This window comes from Vipera ursinii, assembly GCF_947247035.1.
Source record: "Vipera ursinii genome assembly, chromosome: 10".
Lineage (NCBI taxonomy): Eukaryota > Metazoa > Chordata > Lepidosauria > Squamata > Viperidae > Vipera > Vipera ursinii.
Window position 1 is genome coordinate 4,467,808 of NC_139520.1, and position 25,322 is coordinate 4,493,129.

Consider the following 25,322-nt stretch of genomic DNA (forward strand, 5'->3'; position numbering starts at 1 on the left):
CACTGCTCCATCCCTCGCCTCTTTTGCTATCTCTTTACTCTACGGAAAGAGCCCTGTGGACCAGTTTGCTGAAAGGAGCACTAATGGGCCTTCCTAAATCATAAATATATGCCATAAAAGACAGCTAACGTGGAGGGAGGGAGGGAAGGTGGGGAGGAAGGGAAGGGAAGGGGAGGGGGACTTTCAATCTTCCCCCAAATTTGCCAATAACTTCAAAGGCTGCAGAAACACAAAACTTTTATAAAATGTTCTTAATTATTAAGCGAATATACAAAAATACACTTCCTCAGCTTCATGGCTTGAAGGAAACTGCGACACGGTCTCTATGCTTCAGAGAGGGTCAGCAAACCTAAGTCTAGGCACCGAAGGATCTAGTCCAAAGCAGGAGGGCTCAGTCGAGATTCCTGTTGGTACCAGGAAGAATTTATATGGTTTATGGCTTCCCTCCACCGGTTCCACCAGGCTCAAGTGCATTTCAGCGCCAAAAACGCAGACAGCTCAGTCTTGAAACTGTTAATCCAAAGCCAAATATTGGCCCTGCCGCTTCAGAATCCAAGACCACCTTTTTTTTTTAAAAAAAAGAATCTGCTCCCACACTTGTCAGATGAGTCCATTCCCGTGAAGCAATTACAGCTCAACATCTCTGGGGGGGAAAAGGTAATTTTACAGTGGCAGATGAGGAAGAAAGCAAACACCTGCCACAGGACAGGTAAGACTCTCCAACGCCTCCGGTGTCCATGCTACAGTCGGAGACTCCCTTCCTCCCTAAGGACATGCTAATTCATTCAAGCAACCTACACCGCAAAGACAGAAGACCTTTCTGTGTCTTGGTAAAAATTATTTGTTCGATCTCTTCATATAATATCAAGATCTGTTCCAAAGAAGCAACAGTAATGTAACTGAACAGAAGGTCTTCTAGAAACATTGGCTTCCCAATACATATTTTGGGGGAAGACTCCATCCCTCTGTTGTGAAACTTTCAGCATACACCAAGCTGTTCTTCAGCTTCCGTCATCTCTTCTCTTGCGCTCTGTTAGCACAGAACATTCCCCAAAAGTTATGGAACCGCCAGCCGCCGCTTCTGTCAAGAGTGCCCTCAAGAAGGCCGGCCATCCATGTCAGAAACCACCTGGGACCTTTCTTGCTGGTCAGCTGGAGATCATCTGGCCTGGGAGGGATCCGAGTCAGGGATCCTGAAGATGGGCTGTCAGAAAGTGCTCTCCAGCAAGCAGTGGCAGCCGCAGCCCGTGGGACAGACTTCCTGGGTGCGGAACCATTCCATCATGTGGCTGGTGTGCCCTCCGTGGCCACAGGTCAGACAGAAGTTGGAAGAGCCCCGCACGGCCACGTGGCAGATGGCACACTGGAAGGCAAAGCCTTTGCAGATGGCACACTGAATGCCGCGCACTTCGCTTCGGCAGTAGCTGCAAAAGACGCCAAACTCTGCCAGGGGAGCAAGAGAGAGAGGGGTGATTGGAGGGGTTGCCACAATTAAGCCCAAGTAAAATAATGAGATAAGGCCAGCCGGTTTGCACTGGTTCGCTACAACCGGTAGCTAATTTTTTGTTGACTTTGGCAAACCGACTGATGCCCTAGCGCAGGGGTCGGCAACCTCGGCTCTTTTATGACTCGTGGACTTCAACTCCCAGAATTCCTGAGCCAGCTATGCTGGCTCAGGAATTCTGGGAGTTGAAGTCCACGAGTCATAAAAGAGCCGAGGTTGCCGACCCCTGCCCTAGCCATTTTTTTTTGCAAGGCTCAGAACTGGAAGTGTATCCACGTCACTTTCAGTGGGCTGTTCTGGGCCTGGGGGGGGGGCGGGCTCCTTAGCTCAGAACGGACTTCCGGAAGTGGCATCCACGCAGAGAAGTGGTTGTTCAGGTATCTGAATCCCACCACTGGGTAAGGCCCAAAGACTTGAAGGGGAAGCCATACAGACATGCTTTTGAAAACAATCACTGACAATCCCTCCTTTTCCTTCCCAAACAGCATTTATTTATTAAAAACAAAATTATATAGCTGCCCAACTTACACCCAGCGACTCTGCAGGGTCTAAGGACAAGGGTAGGCAACCTTGGCTCTTTTATGACTCGTGGACTTCAACTCCCAGAATTCCTGAGCCAGCGTCTTTGGCATGCAGGAAGAAGGCTAAGCAGTTCAGAGGAGAGATCTAATAGTTACGCGGATTTGTGCTTTAGCCTGGCAAGATTCCTGTCTATAGGCGAGCAGCCATAAAGAAACGGCTCTAAAGTAACTCTCCGTGTAATTCTTGGATCCTTGGGACTCTCCCTTCTTTGAATGGTTCTCTCCATAAGCATCCTCATTCAGCAGAGTCTAAAGCAGGGGTCCCCAACCCCCGGTTGGGCCACAGCATGCCAGCAACCAGGCCGCACAAACAAGCAAAGCCCCATCCGTGACATGCAGGCAGCACACAAAACCGAGCACTCTCTGGTCCATGGAAAAACCTCTCTCCACCGAAGCAGTCCCTGGTGCCCAAACGGTCGGGGACCTCTGGTCCAAAGGGGAAAGCCAGGAGAGCAGAACAGCTGGCTGGACAGAGAGCCGCTGATCTGGAACGGCTGTGGCCTTCTTTGCCCTTGAGGAGGGGAGGTCCTTCCAGGGTGCCAAGACCCCTCAGCAGAAGAGGATCTTACCGGAGACCCAGAAGCTTCAACTCACCGATTCCTTTATGAGGATCGGGGGGGCAGGAAACAAACTTGAGGACTTCTGCACGTTTCTCTCGCAGGCCCCAGCGATACAGGATCTCTCCGTAGCACTTTTTAAAGTCATCAAACTGCTGCGTGTTGGCCGGATCCAGGAGCCTGGCGAAAGAGATCCACCCAACGGGCCTTTAGGTCCCTGACGGGATTTCTGCTGGCCAGGGTTTTTTTTTTTTTTGCCCTGGTTCTGTCCTTCTGCAGGAGCGAAGGAGCCTTAGCAGTTTTATTTTGTATGAACGTGCTTATACAGGTAGTCCTCGGCTTATAACAGCTCGTTTAGTGACTGGGGAAAAAAATAACTTATGGCCATTTTTCAGAGTTACCAACTTTATACTTATACTTTTGCAGCATCCCCCAGCTCGAGTGATCAAAATTCACATGCCTGGCAACCGACTCACATTTATGACGGTTGCAGCGTCCCGGGGGGGGTCACGTGATCCTCTTTTGTGACCGTCTGACAAGCAAGGTCAACGGGGGAAAGCCAGATTCACTTCACAACCAGGTTACTAACTTATCAATTGCAGTGATTCACTGAGCAAGTGGGGGAAGGTTGTAAAATGGGGCAAAACTCCCTTAACAAATGTCTCACTTCACAACAGAAATTTTGGGCTCAATTGTGGCCGTATGCTGAGGACTACCTGTATTTTTATTTAGGAGCTTTATGTAAAATTATTTAATTGTAAAACCTGTCAGTCGCTGCAATGAATCTTTTATAAGGTGGTCCTCAATTTATGCCCACAATCGGGAGCAGAATTTCCATTGCTAAGCAAGGCGGTTCTTAAGCGAGTTGCGCCTGATTTTACAACCTTGTCACCATGGATGTTAAGTGAATCACTGCGGTGAAGGAAATTACGCAGTTGTTACGCGAATCCAGCTTCCCCCCCTTGACTTTGCTTGTCGGAAGCCAACTGGGAAGGCTAGAAATAATGGACGTGTCATCCTGGGACAATGCAACTGTTTAAGTGCATGCCAGTTGCCAAGTGCCTGCATTTTGATCACATGACCGAGGGGAGGCTGCAATGGTCCTTAATGCAGGGACCGGTCATAAGTCACTTTTTTCAGTGCCGCTGTACACAAAGAGTTGCTAAACGAATGGTTGTAAGTCGAGCACTTCCTGTAAGCATTTTAAGTGCTTCTGGAGGTCAAATACGTACCTCTGCAACTTGTGCTTCGCTGCTAATGCGGTGACAGACTGCCATGAACTGTGGGGAGGGAGAATGAAGGGGGGAATGCTTGGGGAAACAAAGGTTAAGTGCTGCATCTCTGGACGAAGGAGCCAGCTGCATACCAAAGTATGCTTGGACTGACAGTTAGGAGAACATCTTGCCTGAAACCTGATTGGTGATACTGGGATGGGCAATGAGAGACAATTAAGGGAGGGAAAAGCAGAAGTTACAGATTTTGGTGCGCGATTCTCAATTCTGGCTTTGCATGACTGCAATACACTCAATCTCTAATAGAACTATACCTTTCTCAACAAATGGAGCCAAGGATCGTTTTTATTTAGAGGTTTAAGTTGTGGCAGATCCGACAGGAGGAAGCTGGGCCTCTTCAGTTATCTGATCTTTATGCTGTTTAGCAAAAGCAGCTTTGAACTGAGAATCTTCTTGTGCAACTAAAATAATAACTGGGTTGGGTTGACATCAACGATGTTACCATCATGGTGTAAACAAACGGTGGAGAATTTTTATCTGATTGGTTTGCAAAAATGTAGACGCAGCACAAAGTTAAAGGTCTCATAACTCATCCGAGCTCCTCGTGAAACCCAAAACCAACTTGAAGACATCAGGCAGCCTAAAACAAAGGGTGGGCAACGATGGAAACTTGTGGACTTCAACTCCCAGAATTCCTGAGCCAACCATGCTGGCTCAGGAATTCTGGGAGTTGAAGACCATAGGTCATAAGCTTGCCATATTTGCCCACCCCAGCCTAAAGAGTTCTCAAACCATAATGTTTGAAACGGTACCTCTTTACAACATCCCAAAGGGTGGGGGGCCTTGGCCCCTTGATTCCACCCAGCCAGGAAGTAGATGGTGACTGGTCCCACCCACCTTTTGTTCCTGTCGTGCTGGTCTCTCTCTCGGTCCCGGGGATCAGCATACGCCAAGTTCCCAAGGCGAAAGTCGTCAGGCGAAGATTCGGCCCAGCCTAGCGTGTGTTCCATCTCTTTGCTGGCTACAAAAGTCAAACGCTGATTAGCTGGTCTTAGTAAGGGTGGTACCAGCCAGGAGATCCCCCTCTGAGCCCAGCAGCAAACACACCCCTGGGGCCAAAAGTCATGATCCTGCTCTTTTAGCATTTAGCCCAAATAAAGGGCTCAGCCTTAAAATAGGACGTGTTTTTTTATGAAAAGATAGAAAAATAGAATCCTAGGGTTGGAGAATACCTTGGAGGTCTTCTAGTCCAACCCCTTGCTCAAGCAGGGAACCCGATACCAGGGGTAGGCAAGCTCGGCTCTTTTATGAACTCGTGGACTTCAACTCCCAGAATTCCTGAGCCAGTTGGCTCAGGAATTCTGGGAGTTGAAGTCCACGAGTCATAAAAGAGCCGAGCTTGCCTACCCCTGCCTTATACCATCCAGGACAAATGAATGTCCAGCCTTTTCTTAGAATCCTCCAAAGATGGAGCATCTAAAATTCTGGGAGGTCAGCCGTTCCACTGATTAATTGCTCTTTATAAAACCCTAGTGAGACCACACCTGGAATACTGCAACCAATTTTGGTCACCATATCAGAAAAAAGATGTTGAGAGTTTGGAAAAAAATTCAAAGAACAGCAACTAAGATGATCAAAGGCCAGGCGACTAAAACGTATGAACAACAGCTGTGGGACTTGGGTTCGGCTAGTCTAAAGAAAAGAAATAGGGGTGACATGATAGGTGTGTTCCAGTATCTGAGGGGCTGCCACAAAGAAGAGGAGGGGTTCAAACTATTCTCCAAAGCACCAGAGGGCAGGACGAGAAACAATGGTTGGAAACTGACCAAAGAGAGAAGCAACCTGGAATTAAGGAGAAACTTCCTGACAGTGAGGACAATTAATCAGTGGAAGAGCTTGCCTCCAGAAATCGTGGGCGCTGCATACAAATTAAATTAAATTAAATAAATAAATAAACCAATCACTGGAGGTTTTTAAAGAGACTGGACAGTTGTCTGAGATGGTATAGATGGTTGTCTGAGCAGGGTACTGGACTAGAAGACCTCTAAGGTCCATTCCATTCTTATTCTATTCTATTCTATTCCATTTCATATTTTCTATTCTATTCTATTCTGTTCTGTTCTGTTCTGTTCTGTTCTGTTCTATTCTATTCTATCCTATTCTATTCTATTCTTTGGAAATTTCTTTTTAGTTCCAAGTTGGATCTCTCTTTAATAAGTTCTAAATTTAATTCAGAATAGAGCTGGGATCTGGGAGGTCATCTAGTCCAGCCCCTTGCTCAAGCAGGAGACCATAAACCATTTCAGATAGGTGGCCGTCCAGTCTTTTCTTAAAAGCCTCCAGTGATGGAGCGCCCATGATTTCTGGTGTCAAGCTGTTCCACTGGTTAATTGTCCTCACTGTTAGAAAAATTCTCCTTAATTCCAGGTTGCTTCTCTCTTTGATCAGTTTCCAACCAGTTTCTTGTCCTGCCTTCTGGTGCTTTGGTGAATAACGTGACCCCCACCTTTTTTGTGGCAGTCCCTCAAATACTGGAATACTGCTATCATGACCCCCAGTCCTTCTTTTCTCTAGACTAGCCAAACCCAAGTCCTGCAGCCGTTCTTCATACGTTTTAGTCTCCAGGCCTTTAATTGTCTTAGTTGCTCTTCTTTGCACTCTTTCCAGAGTCTCAATGTCATTTTTATAATGTGGTGACCAAAACTGGATGGAGTTCTAAGAAAATGTTTCTAAGCAATTCTGGAGTGCATTTTAGGCAGACAACAGGTGATCCTTACCTTTTCCTAACTCAGCAGATTGTTTTTTTTAAAGTATTACATGATGGCAGCAAGCATTTCTTCTGAAGAGTCTTTCTTGCTTCCAGGAATGGCTACCTACTAAGTGGCATGAAGTACATCTCTGTACTTTAGCAACTGTGGACAGATGTCCCTAATCAATTAATTGCTAGTGGCACTAATGAATCCTTTAGCTCATTTAATCTGGAATGGCTTTAAGAGAATGCCATCTCTCCTTCTCAAAAATGGCAAACCTAGTTATAAAACAGAGCTACTCAAAGCACCTCTTGTGAGAGCCTACACAAGGGTTGTGAATCTTTGCGATGCCCAAAGTCAGAAAGGTGAAGCCCTCCAGGATCCTGCCAAGGTGGCAGATGTGTGCATACCTATGTTCCAGCTGCTGGCGCTCAGTCCAGGGTCTGACATGCTGGAGCAAGAGCCAGAGGAGGTAAAGCTGGGCTGTTGAGGGCAAAACGAGAGGGAATCACGTCAGAATGTCTCCCCAAAGGCCTTGCTCTGGGCTGGGAGGGAAAAGAGCAAGAATGCAAATCAGCTCGTACGTATCGGCTGTGGCTGGAGGGGTGCTGAGGAGCCAGGCCTGCGAGGTTTGGGGTTCCCTGAGGTCTGGATTGAGTCTCAAAGACGCTGCACAGCATAGCCAAGGTCTGCACGTCGTGGAGCTGGCAATAGTGGGCCAACCTGCACAGGGAAAGAAGGAAGAAAACAGCCCTCAGCTAAGTTAAAGGTTAAAATTTGGCTGTGTCAGAATCCATTTATATTTCATTTCTAACTGCAAATCTAAATCTCACCCCCCTTACTGGATTCTGCCATTCCCAAGGAGGGGAAGAGAAGACAGGGTTGTTCATTGCCCATCTCTATCCCTTAGATGCAAGCTTTGTGTATTCAGCCTGCCTGGAGGCCATCACAACAGACCAGGGAAGAAACCTTTGAACTAAGAACAACAAAGAAAGAGGGGGGGGATTCTGGTTTGTATCTCTGATGGGAATGTGAAGGGGAGGAAGTAATAATGTTGCAAACGTACTGGTGTTTCTCTTTTTCCACACCTGAAACTTGACTGATCCGGGACTGACCAAATGGACTGAGGGGAGGGGGTTTTACTCGGGGACACTTTAAAGCAGTGATGGCAAACCTTTTATAGACCGAGTGCCCAAATTGCAACCCAAAACCCACTTATGCATTGTCGAGTGTCAGGTGGGCATGGGCCATTGGGTGGGTGTGGCCCACTGGGTGGGCGTGGCTGAGGTGGCAACGGCCAACTAGCTGGGACTAAAAAGTTCAATCAATCAATTCCAACTTTGCGAGATCTGTTTTTTTCCATGAGAAGTTGAAATTGATTGATTGAACCTTTTTTTTTTTGCACACGGGGCAGAGGACTAAAGCGAAAAAGTTTTATAAAACCCAGCTGAAGGCCTAGGCCAGGGGTAGGCAACCTCGGCTCTTTTATGACTCCCTTTCCCCTCAGCGTGGCTGGCTCAGGAATTCTGGGAGTTGAAGTCCACGAGTCGTAATAGAGCCAAGGTCGCCTACCCCTGGGCTAGGACTGTGGTGACGGCGCGCGCGCCCACAGAGAAGCCTCTGCGTGCCACCTGTGGCACGCGTGCCATAGGTGCGCCACCACGGCTTTAAAGTATCGACCTGCGAGACAATGTCCAGATCCTGTCTAGATTACCCACTGTCAACCACGTTTTAGTAAAAGTTCCTGTTTGGACAATCCTGTCTCCAAGAGTTCTTCTTTCCTAAGATGTGGATTGGGGTGGGTCCTGACAGGCTGACTTTTCTGACCTGCTGATGACAAAAGTAAACACAACTGCTAATCGTAAAGAGTGGAGAAGAACGTTGTGTGCACTCAGACAGAAGCTTTCTATTATTTCAGCTCATATTCAGGGCAGAAGGAAGATGGATCTAACTCGATCGCTCCTAAAAACAGGAAAGCTTGATATCTAAACCTCTCATCTACCCATCATCCGTCCATCCATCTCTCTCTCTTTCTCTCTCTCTCTCTCTCGTTTATTTGCCACCTATCTTGCTGTGGGCCTACTCTGGGCAACTTCCATAAAACAGAAAACAATAATAAAAGTGTAAACATAACATGGGTAACTGCTTCTGCTACCACATTTCTCAGTGAATCGAAATGTAGCCTCTTGGTTTAAGGGTACCATGTTGTGGGGAAGAAAGGAAATAGCCTTCTCCTCTTATTACTAGTTACCCTTAGAACTATAATAATCAGAATTCTTGTTCATTATTATCCCTCACCACACTGGAAATTTCTCACCATTTTTAAAAGCTCGGAACACTAAGAGCTCCAAGAAGCTAAATTTCTACGCCGAGTAGCAGTTTTTGCTCTACCGTTTTATCCGCAAAATGGACCAACGTTGAAGTCTTTTCTAAGTACGGAAAGGTATGCCTCAGGTGCAACAGGACGGGTTAAAGTGCCTGGGAGGACACAGGTCAAAGCATGAAGAAAAAGCCCCAGCAGATGCAGTTTTACCGCTTGCCCAGGGGTCAGACTCTAGAGGAGAGTTTAAATGAGGCTGTGTTTCATGCAGAGGGGGTGGGATACCTATTTTTAGGGGTTCTGTGAGAGACTAAAACAAAGTTCACTTCAGCGCAGCCAATCTTCTCTCGTGAGAGACCTGCCTCTTCATTCTACGTAGGACATACACATACAGGTAGTCCTCGATTTACGATCACAATTGAGCCCAACATTTCTGTTATTAAGCAAGTCATTTGGTGAGTTATGCCCCATTTTACCACCTTTCTTCCCACAATTGTTAGGTGAACGGCTGCAAGTTGTTGAGCAGGGGACTAGAAGACCTCCACGGTCCCTTCCAGCTCTATTCTATTCTTCTTCGTTCTCCTCATAACAAGGTTGTCAAAGTGAATCTGGCTTCCGTTGGCTTTGCTTGTCAGAGGATCATAAAAGGTGATCATGTGACCCTGGGACACCGCATCTGGAGCCCGATCACGTGACTATGGGGAGGTCTCTCTGGTCGTAAGTGTGACCACCACTCTTTTCAGTGCCGACTTCAAACGGTCAGTAAATGAACTGTTGCAAGTCAAGGACTGCCTGTATTAATTAACATACTCCACAGCCTGAAAAAGTTTGGAAACCCCGGCTCTAAAGAATCGCAATAGTGTTTCGTATTAATAAAAGGCCACAGCTTGGCATTTCCAAATAGGTTAATATAAATAGTCCTCGACTTACAGCCACAATGGAGCCCAAAATTTATGTTGCTAAGCAAGAGAGTGGTGAAGTGAATTTTGCCCCATTTTACCACCTTTCTTGCCACAGTTAAGTGAATCACAGCAGTTGTTTAGTCATGGTTGTTAAGTGAATCTGGCTTCCCCTTTGACTTGGCTGGTCAGAAGGTTGCAAAAGGGGATCGCATGGTCATAAATAGGAGGCAGTTGCCCAGTGTCCGAATCTTGATCACGTGACCACGGGGATGCTGCAATGGTTGCAAGTGTGAAAAACGGTCACGGGTCACTTTTTTCAGTGCCGCCGTAACTTCAAGCGGTCACTAAACGGACTGTTGTAAGTCGAGGACTACCTGTACAGTTACACAACCTCGGAATGCCGGAGCAAAACGGCTTTCCCCTTTTTTTCTTTTCCAGGGTTAGTGCTGACCCAACTTCCTAGGAAGTGACTCAAGAACCCGACACCGTGCCAATCCCCACAAGAGGAGAGCAGGGCAGCAGCTGGGCCGCACTGCAAGGCTTCCGTTCTCTCGGCCTCCTTACAGAGACTCCAGGAGCTGGCGGCCGAAAGGGTGCTGGGCCCAGGGGGTCTCCAAGTCTGGGTCAGCGTTGGGATCCAGGCAGAGGTCAGTCGCCACCGTGGCCAGGGACCAAACCTGCAAGAGAAGGCCAGGTCAGAGAGATGCTGCTGTAGGTAAAAACTTCAGGCGGCTCACGGCATATACAATTCACCAGCCAAACAACAATCGACCTAATTAATTAGGATTTCCCTCAAAGTAAAACCAGCATAAAAATGACCACAATGCTCTGCAAGCCCTCCACTCCTTTCCAGAAACAAACAGGGCATCTCGATTGCTCTCTTTTTGGATCCTGCACGATCCAGAGGGCTCCTTCTCAAATGATGTTCAGTAAGCTACTGGAGACCAGGCTGCTCTCCCAGGCCTCAAGGCAGGCTGATGGTTGAGCCTTTGTGGTTTGGGGATTGGGTTATGCCAGGGGCAGGACAAATAGGTGGAAGTAACAGCTAGGTGGAAGCTTGTTAAAAAGAGATCCAATGTAGGAGGAGAAATTTCCAGACAGTGAGAACACTTAATGGAATAGTTTGCCTCCTGGATTGCTCCAGGAATAGCCTGGACAACCATTTGACCGGGATGGTATAAGGTAGGGGTAGGCAACCTTGGCTCTTTTATGACTTGTGGACTTCAACTCCCAGAATTCCTGAGCCAGCATGGCTCAGCTTGGAAACCTCTCCCTTTCCCCTTAGCATGGCTGGCTCAGGAATTCTGGGAGTTGAAGTCCATGAGTCATAAAGTGGCCTAGGCCAGGGGTAGGCAACCTTGGCTCTTTTATGACTCGTGGACTTCAACTCCCAGAATTCCTGAGCCAGCATGGCTCAGCTTGGAAACTTCTCCTTCCCCTCAGTACGGCTGGCTCACGAATTCTGGGAGCTGAAGTCCACAAGTCGTAAAAAGAGCCGAGGTTGCCTACCCCTGGGTTATGCAAACCATTCATTCTCACAATTGTTCAAAGTTACAATCAGTCCTCACGCCTGCAACCACTGCAGTCTTGCCAGTCACACAACCGAAGCCTGAGTGATTGGCAATCAACAGGTATTTGCACTGCTACCATCCTGAGGGCCCCATGATCACCACTTGTGACCTTCCCAGCTGGCTTCCAATTTGCAGTCAGTGGGGGAAGCTGGATTCGCTTAATGACCGCACGATTCACTTAACAACTGCAGTGTTTTACTTACAAACCACAGTAAAAGAGAAAGGAAGGAAATGTTCTATCCATCTCTATCCTCAAAGCCCTGAATCGAGACGAGACCCTTGCAAAAGGAAGCTGGGGCGGGCAGGCAGGCAGGGGACACTAAGAAGGGCAAAAAAAAATCAGTAGCCCAAGGCTCTCTAGGGGAGGCAGGAGGGGGATGAGAGGGAGAAGGGATTTTTCTTTTAAACCATGGTCTCCTGTTTCGGTGACATCCCCTCCCCCCCATTTCAAGATGGTCTCCGGACAGTCCTGTAGACTCAGTGGTTCCCCAACCTTTTTGGCTTTGTGGACTGGCCAGGGGGGGGGGGGCGGGAGGGAAGCGGAAATGGTTTTGTGTGAGTGGCAGGCGCGTGCGCTCGCAGCTCCATTTTTGCGAGTGGCGGGGACTTGCACACACGCTTGAGGCTCCCTTTGTGAAGCTTCACACACGTGCGAGTCCCCGCCACCCGTGAAAAGGGAGCTACGCGTGCTCGCCTGCCTCTTGCCTGACCCGGTTCCGAATGGGCCGCAGCCTGGCACACTGGGCCACGGCTTGGGGACTCCGTCTGTAGGGTGATGGGAGGAGGAGCAGCACCTGCAAGAGGTCTCGGCGTCCCACGGTCAAGGCTGAGGCTGCGTTCTTCTGGCAGGTCTCCTGAATATCCACCATATTCAGTCTGAAAGAGAAGAGGGGTGGCTGAGGGATGCAGAGTTGTTTTCCTCTGCAGAACCCCCAGCTGCCAGGTGGAAAAAAGCTTAATTTCCCAGCACCTGGTCTACTGAAAAACAAAAACAAAGCCAATTTAGGGGAGCGCTTAGATTAAGCAAGGTGCTGACATCTGCCAACCACTAGATCCACATCTGTAGAGTTGGAGCTAAGGGCTTGATTATATTCTGCCTATTATGTGGAATCTCCCCAGGTTGGCAGCCTTCTTCTCTTGGGAACAATTACGCGAGGCTCCACGCAACAGGGAGGCTTAAGGGTCAGTTCTGGATCTCTTCTGGCTGGGAAAGGTCTCAAAGCTACTTCTCAGCTTGAGACTTCTTCCCTCCTTGCCTGGGTGTCTCCCTACAGGTATTGTGCACTCCCCGTTGCATAACAGAGCATGTTAGTTGGATTTACACAGCTAAATATTGAGGGTTTGGGCTTAACAAGGCCGTGTGAAACCAGTCGATCTGGTTTATAAATAGCCTTTTAGGACCTGCCCTTTTGAGCGAGCCCAGCCAATTCCGGTTTAATGCAAGGTACCTCGTGGCTTACAGCATGTGTACACCCTATCATTAACATCGGGGAATGCTGCCGGGCAAGCCATTCCTTGAAAATTGATGGGCAACGCGTGCCAACTGAAAAGGATGGGCAACGTGTGCCAATCCAAGAAGGGAGCATTTTGGAGAACTCTGTGGTGGTTCTCTGTTCTTCCCCAGGCCTTCCCTTTCTGGGGGCGGTGGGGAGCTTTAAGAAGTCAGTCTTCTGAGCAGAAGCCAAATGCTTTGTCCTCAGGCAGGTAAATACTTTGCACCCCTAAATTTCAGAATACAAGTCCTCTGTGATCCCCCTCCTCTTCCCACTAGGATGAGGCGACTGTGCCTGCCTCCCTCCCTCCAAAGGTGGCAATAGCAGTAGCACTTAGGCCAGGGGTAGGCAACCTTGGCTCTTTTACGACTCGTGGACTTCAACTCCCAGAATTCCTGAGCCAGCACAGCTGGCTCAGGAATTCTGGGAGTTGAAGTCCACGAGTCGTAAAAGAGCCAAGGTTGCCTACCCCTGACTTAGGCTTATATACCGCTTCATAGAGCTTTACCGCCCTCTCTAAGCGGTTTACAGAGTCGGCCTATATTGCCCCCAACAATCTGGGTCCTCATTTTACTGACCTTGGAATGATGGAAGGCTGAGTCAACCCTGAGCCAGCCAGGATCAAACTACTGGCAGTTGGCAGAATTAACCTGCAATACTGCATTCTAACCACTATGCCACCACAACTCATAGACAGACAGACAAGAGCAATAGCACTTAGACTTATATACCGCTTCACAGTGCTTTACTGCTCTCTCTAAGCAGATTATAGAGTCAGCATATTTGCCCCCAACCATCTGGGGTCCTCATTTTACCGACCTCAGAAGGGTGGAAAGCTGAAATCAACCTCGAGCCGGTCGGGATCGAACTGCTGGCAGCGGACAGTAAGTCAGCCTGCAATGCTGCATTCTCACCACTGGGCCATCACGGTAGTAGGCAAATTGCTCAGGTACTCACGTGTACATCTCCCCTAATGATTTATGGACGGGGAGCAGGCAGGAGATGTCCTGAATGATGACTTTGCCAGCTGCTTTGATGGGCCGACTGCTGGCCTCGGTCCCCTCCCGTTTGCTCTTCCATCTCCTGGACTTCTGCAAGAGGAGAGACCTCTATCAGGGACAGGGAGGGCAGAGAGCAGCCCAAATGCAACATCTTCAAGGGCAGGAGAGCTTTGAGAATCGGGAGAATCTCTCCAGACTCTGCCCTAGTTAACCAAACAACAGCAGCTGCTATACTAAGGCTTCAGAAAAGGCGGTCAGGACAAGAGCAGCAACAGAGGGAAGGGCTGGGGTACTTTGGGTAGGGAGGGAGGGAGGGAGGCCTACCGAAGGGAGCTAAAGCATGAACACAAGGAGCTTCTACCGAGTCACATCGTAGTCCAGCTAGCGGCAGGTTGCCTAAGACGGATTTTTCACAAACACCAAAACAATCAGGACTGACCTTCTCCGTGCAAAGCATGTGCTGCACCATCGAAAGCTACCCCCTTCCTCAGAAAGACCAAGAGCATCTCTGGATAGACTGCAGGAAAGGATAACCTTCCAGTTGCCAAAGGCGGGTTTGTGCAACCTTTCCTGACTTGGAATATTTAACTGTGCAGGCATTGTAACTCCCAGAACTCTTAGTGAGCAGGGAAAGGTCGTTCTATTGCGTGCATTAGACAGAAGATGGAGAGAAAGAGGGAGGGGAAAAAAGCTTTCTGGGAATACAGAGGCTGCGGCAATCACAAGCTGGCTAGCGAAGTGAGAAGCGGCATTACACAAGAACAAGCTGGCTCATTTCTTTGGGATTGCAAGTAACTCGCTTCAAAGATGGGATCCGCTGGTCACCTCTCACTGGCGACGGTAGATTTCCCATATGATTAGATCAGTTCCAAGTACCACTAAGGGGGAAGGGAATACATGTGGCACAGGAGGAATGGGAGCAATTTAGCCACGTGATCTGTGAGACCTCATAAAGTTTAGGCATCTCATTTGCAGGAAAAGGTAGATAAATGCCTTATAACAGGATGACCCTCCCAAAACAGTCAACATTTTCCCCCAAAGACTAAAAGTTATTAATTATTTTGCAGGGTGTTAGGCAAGAATAGGAATAACAATTGAGACCAATCACCTTTAAAAACCTGCAAAAACTCAGCAAAATGTGGCCCAGAACAACATCCCCTAAATGATGCTTTCAAGTCATTTGGGAGCGGGAAAACCGCAACCCTATTCCCAGATTTGGTTGTTTTGCCACCAAATTTTGGCAGAGAAGTTTTCTGGCTGTTGGGGCAGTTGCAAACAGGATGCAAGGAGCTTCTTATTCCCACCTTTATGGCGTTTCACTTTCAGGCAAGTCTGCTTAGATTCGTATCCTGTCTGGGCGAAGGATTTACATTCCAGATGGTTCAAGATTTCCCACAGTTTCCTCTGTGATGTGCAAGTGTTTGCTGCAGACGTTAACAACGCATGCAGGCCCAGCAAAGCTCAGCCTTCCTGGATTTACAGGCAAAGCTTGTTTCCTAAATGGTAAAGAATGTATAAAAGGGCAAAGGGCAAACTGCCTGTGCCTGCGTCACCAAGCAACTCCCACCTCTGGCCAGATATGAGAGAGTGCTGAAATATGTGGAATTTGTGGCCTTTGGAGAAGTTTCCTGCTGTGAAAAATGAGGAGTTCAGCCATCCGTATGACCTCACAGGAAGAGGTCACATGGAGTGACATGTGGTCAGCGTTCATGCTTCCTTCCCCCTGTGCATTTATGCAGCTGAAATTCTCACATGCACCTTGTGGACAATGGCAGGAATTGGCTAGATGCTTCTACCGTCCTGTTATCTATGGCCCCTGGTTTCTGAATGTGCAGGCTGGTGTGTATTCTATGCTTAAAAGAGAGAGAGAGAGAGCATGAAGCAAAATTTGAAATTTATCCCTTCTTTTGCAAATCACGTATGCTTGTATATGTATGTAATTCTGAATTCTTGTTCTGCCTGACAAGTCCTTCCATACGTAAGTGACAGGAAGGTAATCCTTAAGACAGTCTGCCACAAAAGGAAGATCGGAAAAGAAAGCCTGCATTGTTACTGTATTCCCAGCGATGCTAACCCAATCCTCTAAGTTTCAAAGATAAAATCATTTGGGGGTTAAAGTGGCCTCTCAGCTCCACAAAGTAAATCCACACTCAGAATGCCATGCGTATACTTTCGTCTGAAAAGTGAAAAGAAATAGAAACTACGGAGCCTCAGAATGCAGCGTTAGGAGCAGATTGTCCCTCCCATTTTCCCCCCTAGGATTCCTTCTCCAAGCAGTTCCTTAAAAATTAAAGTGACATCTTTTGAAATCCTAAAATTGTTTCCGTTCTGCAGTACAAGCTTTAGCAATTTTAGCTGCTCTGCAGGCAGCGCTGTGCCATTCAAAGATGGGAAGCTACTGGCCTCTAAGCGCAGCCAGAAACATCAATTTTTCAGCAAATTTAATTTTGTGGCAGAGCCCAGACCTCGTTGGTCAGCAAGCCTCTAGCCTGGTATGGAAGCACAGAGGGAAGCTATTGCTAGACGGGCAAGGACACTAATGCCCAAAGGATGGAAGGGCACAGGGGAAGGCTGAACATCAGCAAACTGGAGCTGCCTCATCTTCTACAATCAGGAAGGTTGCTGGGATAGTTTAGGTAGGCCAATATCAAGCATCTGGTAGTCCCTTCTCTAACCAACCAACTTTATTTAGAAAGATCATACCTTTTTAGAAAAAAAAACAGTTAAGGTAGAAAACGTGCTACCAGACTCCTCCCGACTGTTAGCATGACGCCATGAGATGGATGCAAGTGGGGGCTGGATTCCGCAAGCATGCTGGCAAACTTTGCCCATGCCACTGTTCATGGAAAGAGACAGCCAGAGCAACAGAATTATGGATTGAGACGAGGAGCCAGCCCAAGAATAAGCCACTGAGGGTTTTGTAGCAACCCAGAGGATCTTCACACGATCAGCAGAGCAGCTCACATACCAGGTCCTCCCGCTGCCTACAACTTCTCAGAGGAGCAAGCAAGAGATGAACACACGAGGGTGCCCCTTGGCCAGTTTGGATGGGGAAGGAAATTCGCATTAAAGATCTGTACAATCTTTTCTGGACTGGAGTACGTTTGTGACTGAGACGTTCCCAGCAGAAGCTTAAGGAAACAAGGTTGGCCCCAAAAGGCTTTAAGAGTTAAGGAAGTGCAACGAGTGCCTTCAATTTCTACCAGGCGGAACACCCTAAAGCTGTGTTGAATTCCACATGTGTTTGCTACAGAGAGAACCTCACACTAGTTAACAAACATGCCCAATACAATTGTAAGAAGGATATTAACTTGGGTGCCACTGCTACGCTGAAAACAATCAGCAAGATAAAACTCACAGAATCTACTCTGCATGGAAAACTGCTCTCTCTTTCAAGAAATTGGACATTATTAATTAAACATTTACGCCTGCTGAAAAATCACAATGTTCTGGATTGGCTCAAGTTTGCAGACTTTGCGAAGTGTATTCTCCAAGAGGAAGAGGTAAGGAAGTCCAAATAAACTGGAGTCCCACTCTTAAAATAGCCAGGGACCCTGTTCTGCCACATCCTGAACCTCTAAGCCGCATCAGGAATCTCCCGATGAGAAATTGCCATTGCAACAAGGAAACTCAAAATTGCCTTAATGACAACAAATCAAGAATGGCAGAATCAGGATCTCAGTCAGCAGTTGTGCAGAAAAGGCAAAGAGCCTTTTGTGCTTACAGTATCTTCTCTTGAATCTGATCAGTTAAGATTTCAGCCAGGAAGTTCCCAGGACACCATTCTGTCTCTGTTAGCCTAAGTCTTTGCAAGCCCAAACCGTGAGTTTTATTTTTTTTAAAAGTCGCATACGGGCATTCCTCAACTTATGACCACAACTGAATCCAAAATTTATGTTGCTAAGTGAGACAACTGTGAGTTTTGCCCCATGTTACCACCTTTGTTGTCACAGTTTGTTAAGCGAATCACTGCAGTTGTTAAAGTTATTAACCTGGTTGTTAAGTAAATCTAGCTTGTCCATTGACATTGCTTGTCAGAAGCAGGGGATCGATCACATGATCCCGGGACGCTGCAACCGTCATAGATACGTGCCAATTGCCAAGCAGCCGAACTCTGATCACGTGATCATGGGAATGCTTCAACAGTCGCAGGTGTGAAAAGGGGTTACAAGTCCCTTTTTTTAGTGCCATTGCAACTTTGAATGATCACTAAATGAACCGTCGTAAGTCGAGGTCTACCTGTAATACCATACTCTGGAGGGAAGGAAGCCCTGGTTCCCCACCGTTGTTTCTATTACTGCCAACTCTTAAATGAAGAGCAAACATTTTGTCCCAGGAGATATATTTGGAATACTGAAAGCATGTTCTGAACACTTGCACAAAATGCTTGCCTTGCCACGGGAGGTGCAGACAGTCATGAAACTGTCAAGAAGATGATAAATGCTCCACCACCATCCTTTAACCTCACAGGTTACTTCAACTTTCTACCTTGGTGAACACAGTTCCAAGTAAAGCACCGGTCATTTTTATTGTTTAAGGCTGCTTGCTGGCCCTAGAGCAATGCTTCTCAACTTCCAGCAACTTTAAAATGTGCGGTGAACTCCCAGAATTCCCTAGCCGGCATGGTTGGCTAGGGAATTCTGGAGTTGAAGTCCACCCATTTTAAAGTATGTCTGGCTAAGGCAGGGGTCGGCAACCTCGGCTCTTTTATGACTCGTGGACTTCAACTCCCAGGATTCCTGAGCCAGCTATGCTGGCTCAGGAATTCTGGGAGTTGAAGTCCACGAGTCATAAAAGAGCCGAGGTTGCCGACCCCTGGGCTAAGGCATTCTGGGAGTTGAAGTCCATACATCTTAAAGTTGCTGAGGTTGAGAAACGTGGCCTTGGAAGACCCACCGTCCTATCCAGCTCCAGCATTACGCAAACATGGCTTCCCGCCCACCCGCCCGCCTCCGAAGTCTAGCCTCTGCCCTCTACTTCAATCCAGGTTACACAAAGCCAACCAAGTGGCGGGTTATTCTTGGGCCCGTGAGGAGCAGGCAGAGTTAGTCAAGGGCGGCAGGTACACAGCACACACAGTACCGGGAAGTCGTTAATCGCTTGTATGGACCAACGCCGTCTGGCAGAGCAAGAAGACATCTGTGCATGAGAATGTTACGCCCGGAAGAAGGGAAGGAGGAGCGCCGTGGAGAAAATAAGAGAAAAAAAGAAAAGAACATGCAGCTGAGAAACTCTGGTTTTTTTAAGGACTCGGGACGCCCCAAAGCTGCACAGAAGGGGGGAAAAAGGGCAGCTTCAAAGCAAGGCCCGGCTGGAGACCTCTCTCCTTTTCAAGGTGACAAATACGGGCAGGGTTGTTCCAAAAAGGCATCCTTTGATAGCCAACTGTTAGAGGCAAAAGGGACCCTCTGGCCAGTGATATTTTTGATAGCCTGTTTTTACTTTCAACCCATAAAAGTGGATTAGACCTACCAATGGAAAGGAGGGAATTGCAATCCACCCAAATTTTAAATTCTTAAGGAGATCCGTTTTGGGGTGGCTTAATTTTCCCTTTTCAGGGAATCGAGAAAGAGGAGCTTTGGCTGCTAAGATTAAGCCACTGTATTCCTGCAGGTTCATCTGTCACCTCCTTGCACTCCTTTGAGTCAGAATAAGGAATTCAGAACTTACGACAGGCCATCATCAGCTGCTTTCACGTAGTCATAAAAACAGGCACAGGACTTTGAGAGCCCACCCATAGGACATCTGTGACCAAAACAGAGGAATTCCAGACTATGCCTCCCCCACCCCACCCCATCGCCCCAAGATGCCACTCTCTCTCAACCAGCAACTAACTACCGTATACGGGCTTTTTTGTGCAGGAGACCAGCATGCGAATATTGAAAAATATGATCCCAGTTCTAAAGTGGTACGATCAGGAATATTTATTTTCATTCCTATTCTAAGCAACGCCATCAATGGGTTCCTTCTTAAAGAAGTTCTGAGTTAATAGTCCTGCTTGCTAATTACTTTGGTTCTGAATATGCCCACTGGGCCACAGCTCAGCTCAGGATGGAACTGCCCAGGACTCAATGATGGCGAACCTTTTAGAGACCGAGTGCCCAAACTGCAACCCAAAACCCACTTATGTATCGTCGGGTGCCGGGTGGTGTGGCCCATTGGGTGGGTGTGGCTGCGGTGGTAACGGCTGACTGGGTGGGACTAAAAAGTTCAATCAATCAATTCCAACTTTGCGAGATCTTTTTTTTTCTTGTGAGAAGTTGAAATTGATCGATAAAGTTCAATCAATTAATTCCAACTTTGCGAGATTTTTTTTTCTTGTGAGAAGTTGAAATTGATCAATTGATAGAACTTTTTTTTTTTTTTGCACACGGCAGCGGAGGCCTAAAGTGAAAAGGTTTTATAAAAGCCAGCTGAAGGTCTAGGACCGGGCCAATGGTGTGCGTGCCCACAGAGAGGGCTCTGCATGCCACCAGTGGCACGCTTCCCATAGGTTCGCCACCATGGACTTAGGGTTATCTCTGTTTCCTGGTAAAATACATGGGAAAATCCCATTGGTGGAAAATTCCACTTAGGGTTAGGGTTAGGTCACCATGAACTCATAGAGGAAAATGGACTTTGCCAACAAAGTTCTTGGGTATGGTTAGGAGGGCACTTACCTTTCTAGGCTGCCCTATCTATGTTTCCTGGTAAAATACATGGGAAAATCCCATTGGCAGAAAATTCCACTTAGGGTTAGGGTTAGGTCACCATGAACTCATACAGCAAAATGGACATCAGCAACAAACTCGAAGTGCTTGGGTTTGGTTAGGAGGGCACTGAGTTTTCTAGCCTGCCCTATCTATGTTTCCTGGTGGGAAAATCCCATTGGAGGAAAATTCCACTTAGGGTTAGGGTTAGGTCACCATGAATTCATAAAGCAAAATGGACATCGCCATATATATTTTTTTGCACACGGTGGCAGAGGCATAAAGCGAAAAGGTTTTATGAAACCCAGCTGAAGCCCTAGGACTGGGGTGACGTATGTGCCAACAGAGAGCTCTCTGCGTGCCACCTGTGGCACGTGTGCCATAGGTTTGCCACCACGGGCCCAGGTGTTCCCAGCCAAGCCATCTTTCCAAAGGATCTAAGAAGGTAGATACAATAAAAAAATAAGCAAAGGTGTGTTTGAAGACCATTTAATTAACTTCAGGCCACAGAATAAATGGTTAGACAAATAAATAAGGACAAGCTATTCTCTGTCCCTGACTAACAGATTAGGCCGGTGTTTCTCAACTACAGCAACTTGAAGAGGTGTAGACCAACCCTGAGAATGATGAGAACTGAAGTCCACACCTCTTCAAGTTGTAAATGAGCAAGACTGCATTAAGAACAGGCTAGTTAACTGAAGATCTTATGGTCATATGGGTGAAGCTGAGAGTGACCCTCAGCTCCTGCCATTCCCTACATTTTAGGTCTGCCTAGGGCAGCGATGGCAAACCTTTAACCTGTGTATCAAAGCTGCCATACCACAATGTTTTGGGAGACACACCTAGGTTCACCGACAGCCTACAAATATTCCCATCTTGTTTTTGTGCAATTGTGCATGAGGCCCATGCTCCCATGTGATCTCCAGAACCTCTAAAAATAGCGTGAGAATGGGCTGTGCTCTGGCATGATCTTTGGAGGCTGCAGAGGCCACATGAGAATGGAATGTACCCTTGCGTGCTTTGGGAGGATCCAAAAATCATGTGAGAACAGGCATGTTTTTACACAGTTTTTGGAGGCTGCGGAGGCCATGGCGGAGTTTTCTCCAAACCTGCTTCAAGAATGAGGCCTAATGCAACCAGGAGCAGCCTTGGGTAAAGCACAGGGGCCTGCCAACAGAAAGAGAAAAACCACATAGAGCTAAGTAGGTGAGACTGCGGTCCTTGGGGAATGGCATGAGGTGGCCTTTTTGAGTGGCAGCGGAGGGGCTAGGGCTGAAAGCAGGGCCCAGGCTGAATGTAGATTCCTTTCAGCATCCAGCAGATGCTTAACACACAGCACAGTGACTACAGAAGTACAGTAAATTGTCTCAAATACTGCTTTTCCGCCCCTTTCCCAAGACCGTTCCCTCGTAGAAGATGGCACCTGGCCAAAGCTGCCAGCTTTAAGGCCTTCTATGCCTTCCACATACCCTTGAGTTATCAGGCGAAGCAAAAATTGAGAGCTATGGCCCTTTTATGATTTGTGGACTTCAACTCCCAGAATTCCTGAGCCAGCCGTACTCAGCCATCCCTCCCTAAACTAAAGCAAGTCCCAAATCAGAATCCTAAAGACATTTCTGCACTGCCTTTTGACTTCATTTGCCTTAGGACAGCTCAGCTTCGAGGTCTCCCAAAGGCGCTTTTTTCTAGAAGGCAACTTGTCAGATCTGCCATCGTAACCGCTTCAGCCCTGCTTTGCTTTGATGGCACCCTGCCATTTAAAAAAGGGGAGGGGGAAATAGGGAGGGGGGATGACAGGAACCCGAAGTGCCAACCAGAGATCATGGGAACAGAATACAAGCACCCACCAAAGAGGTACCAAATTTTAGAACTGTTACCCAAACACCTAGTTTGAATATCGTTAGACACTATCAAGATGACCAAGGGGGGGAGATCCTGGGAGAAGGGAAAATCACCAGGTTTACACAGGAAGATTCAGATCTGGCTTTGCTTATGCTGTAACCACTTGGCTCTAGTAAAAGCCATTTTGCTACAAATTGAAGTCAAGGATCTTTCTTTCCTAAATGCCCAAGCCAAAGCCAGGAGAGGCCTGATACAACTGGACTTTCTTGGGGGTTTTTTTCCCCTCTTCTCTGAAAACATTTCACTTCTCATCCAGGAAGCTTCTTCAGTTCTAACTAACTTCCATTCCCCACCAGTTAGTTAGAACCGAAAAACTTCTTGGATGAGAAGCAAAATATTTTTTAAAAAAAAGGACCAAGAAAGTCCAGTTGCCTTTTGGAAAAAGCACCACTGGGGCAACCATTACTTGGAATCTCCATAGACCAGGGCTTTTCAACCTTTTTCACCCATTGTACCACTTTTAGGATATGGCAACATCCGAGTACCACTAGTCACCTAGCAAGGGGTCAAAAGGTTTGATGGTCAAAAGAAAAAAAAAGGAAAAAGTGAAGTACAGGTAGTCCTCGACTTACAACAATTCACTTAGTGACTGTTCAAAGTAACAATGGCACTGAAAAAAGTGCCCCCCCGAGCCACAGCCAAGCAAGACACAGCTGAGCTCTTCCTCCTGTCCGAGGTTTTCATTCTTGTGAGCATTTCTGTTGAGGATTGGCAGTGGGGGAGGGGTGGGGGGTGTTTGGTTTTTATTTCCCGCCCCCCTCTGCTGGGTGGTTGAGGCAGGTTTTGGTCACTTCACATGACCCTGGTAGACTGTGACCGTCATAAATATGAATCAGTTGCCAAGCATTTGAATGTAAATCACAAGACCCTGGAGATGCTGCAACATTCCAGCTGATCGGCGCTTCTTCTGGGCTCAGCAGAAGCGCCAGGATCAGCGCCGAGCTCCAGATGGAGCCTGGCGCTGATCCTGGCGCTTCCGCTGGGCTCTGACAGCCCCGAAGCACTGATCCTGGCGCTTCCGCTGAGCCCTGATAACACTGTAGCTCCAGCCGTCTCTCGCTCAGGCTTGTGCGGTGCTGCCACTGGTTCAGCTCATTCCCCCCCCTGCTACCACTTTTCTAGGATTGTTGCGTGCCACCTGCCAGGTGCCAATGTACCACAGGTGGTACCCATGCCACTGGTTGAAATGCCCTGCCATAGACACTCGGCTTCAAGGCTGGTTTTTTTCTGGCCACAAGAGATGACTCTCTGTCCCATCCCAAAAAGTTTTATAAAACCCAGTTGAAGGCCTAGGACTGGGGCGACGGTGTGCGTGCCCACAGAGAGGGCTCTGCGTACCACCTGTGGCACGCGTGCCATAGGTTCTCCGCCACTGGACTATAACTTCCTAGCCACTGCTATAATGTCTGCTGCACAAATGACCTTCAGGTAATTTTGTCTGAATGTTTGCCCTAAATAACCATCCAGGGACACCTAAAGGATAATGAAAGTTAAATGCAGCTATTCGGTTTAAGAAGGCAACGGGTGGAGTTTTCTACCCACTCAAAAATGTAGAACAAAATCAGTCTTTCAGCCTTTGCAACTGAGATGGTCTGAAGCGCCTGCAATCCAACAGGGAGTGCGCTCTCCAGCCATTAGGACCCAGCATGACCGACGCTGGGAAACCTGCCAGGTGCGTCTGCCCTCCTGATCCAAAAAATCCATAGCTGACATAGCAGAAATGCTGGCACCGACCACGGGGAAGAGCACGGACCAGGCCTCCACACAAGGGCATTTTCCTAGCAAAATAAAAGCCTCGCGCTGGAGCCCAATAAGGAAGCGCCACTGCGCTGAGCGGCGCTCCAACGAGGCAGTCCTCAACCTACAACCACAACTGAGCCCCAAATTTTTGTTGTGAAGTCAGACGCTTCTTAAGCGGGTTTTGTCCCATTTTTACGACTTTTCTTGCCACATTCATTAAGCGAATCACTGCACTGTTAAAATTAGTAACACGGTGGTTAAGGGAATCTGGCTTCCCCATTGACTTTGCTGGTCAGGAAGCTGCAAAAGGGGGATCCCCTGACCGTCATAAACATGAGTCAGCTGCCAAGCCTCTGAGTTCGGATCACCTGACCGTGGGGATGCTGCAATGGTCAAGGGTGGGGTCCTAAGTCACGTTTCTCAGTGCCATGGGAACTCTGAACGGTCACTAAGTGAAATTAGTCAAGGACTCTCTGTCGTAGCCTGCTGGCTGTCTGAGCAGCAGAGCTTAGCGAGGAAGAATCCTTCAGGACCACAGGGGGGGGGGCGGAGGCAGCTGGCCGCCCCTCAGGAGCTGCTAACCTAGAGTAGTGACTCCAGCAGGCGTTGCTAAACCAGCCGGAGTGCTGGGAGACACTCTGCATCGGCTGTGGGCTTACCCTCTCCTTGTAGTAGAAGGAGCTGATGGAGACCTGCTCCTTTTCACTACGCGTGGGACTCCCGCCGTACAACCGCAGGTTGCCAGGGCTCTCGGTGCGGATCTTCATGGGCGTGATGAGGCCGCTGTGGTAGGCCGAGAGGGCTGACAAGGATCTGAAAGTGAGGGGAAGAGGTTCCAGTCGTTCTCCAGCCAGATGCCCCTTCTTTGCGGCCAAGAGCTCTGGAGCATCCTGACTGCGCAAGATGCCGCAAACAGTCAGACACGAATGCCCACCCAGCGTATGACTTTCCTCGACAGAGTATTTCAGCCTTTCCCACACTGAGCTCCTCCATGTGGATTAGAGGCGGTTTCCAACTAGGCCAGGGGTAGGCAACCTTGGCTCTTTTATGACTCCTGGACTTCTACTCCCAGAATTCCTG

At 48.0% G+C, this 25,322-nt stretch overlaps 1 protein-coding gene across 3 annotated transcripts in view; it reads right to left on the bottom strand.

Annotated features, from left to right (window-relative positions):
- Nucleotides 1-220: 220 nt before the first annotated feature.
- The window catches only part of WDR59 (WD repeat domain 59), a 74,871-nt gene continuing 49,769 nt past the window's right edge, over nt 221-25,322 (bottom strand). Inside the window, exons 18-26 of one of the 3 annotated variants that reach the window (XM_083370666.1) lie at nt 24,902-25,055; nt 13,868-14,001; nt 12,212-12,293; nt 10,411-10,523; nt 7,209-7,347; nt 7,035-7,107; nt 4,772-4,895; nt 2,680-2,822; nt 221-1,443 (exon numbers count right to left, since the gene is read on the bottom strand). In XM_083370666.1, the coding sequence (XP_083226792.1) occupies nt 1,208-1,443; nt 2,680-2,822; nt 4,772-4,895; nt 7,035-7,107; nt 7,209-7,347; nt 10,411-10,523; nt 12,212-12,293; nt 13,868-14,001; nt 24,902-25,055 (1,198 nt within the window). In that variant the 3' untranslated portion in view covers nt 221-1,207. Of the gene's footprint in view, nt 1,444-2,679; nt 2,823-4,771; nt 4,896-7,034; nt 7,108-7,208; nt 7,348-10,347; nt 10,524-12,211; nt 12,294-13,867; nt 14,002-24,901; nt 25,056-25,322 lie in introns of those variants that run through there. The other 2 variants (XR_014493421.1, XR_014493422.1) reach the window with 2 other exon arrangements.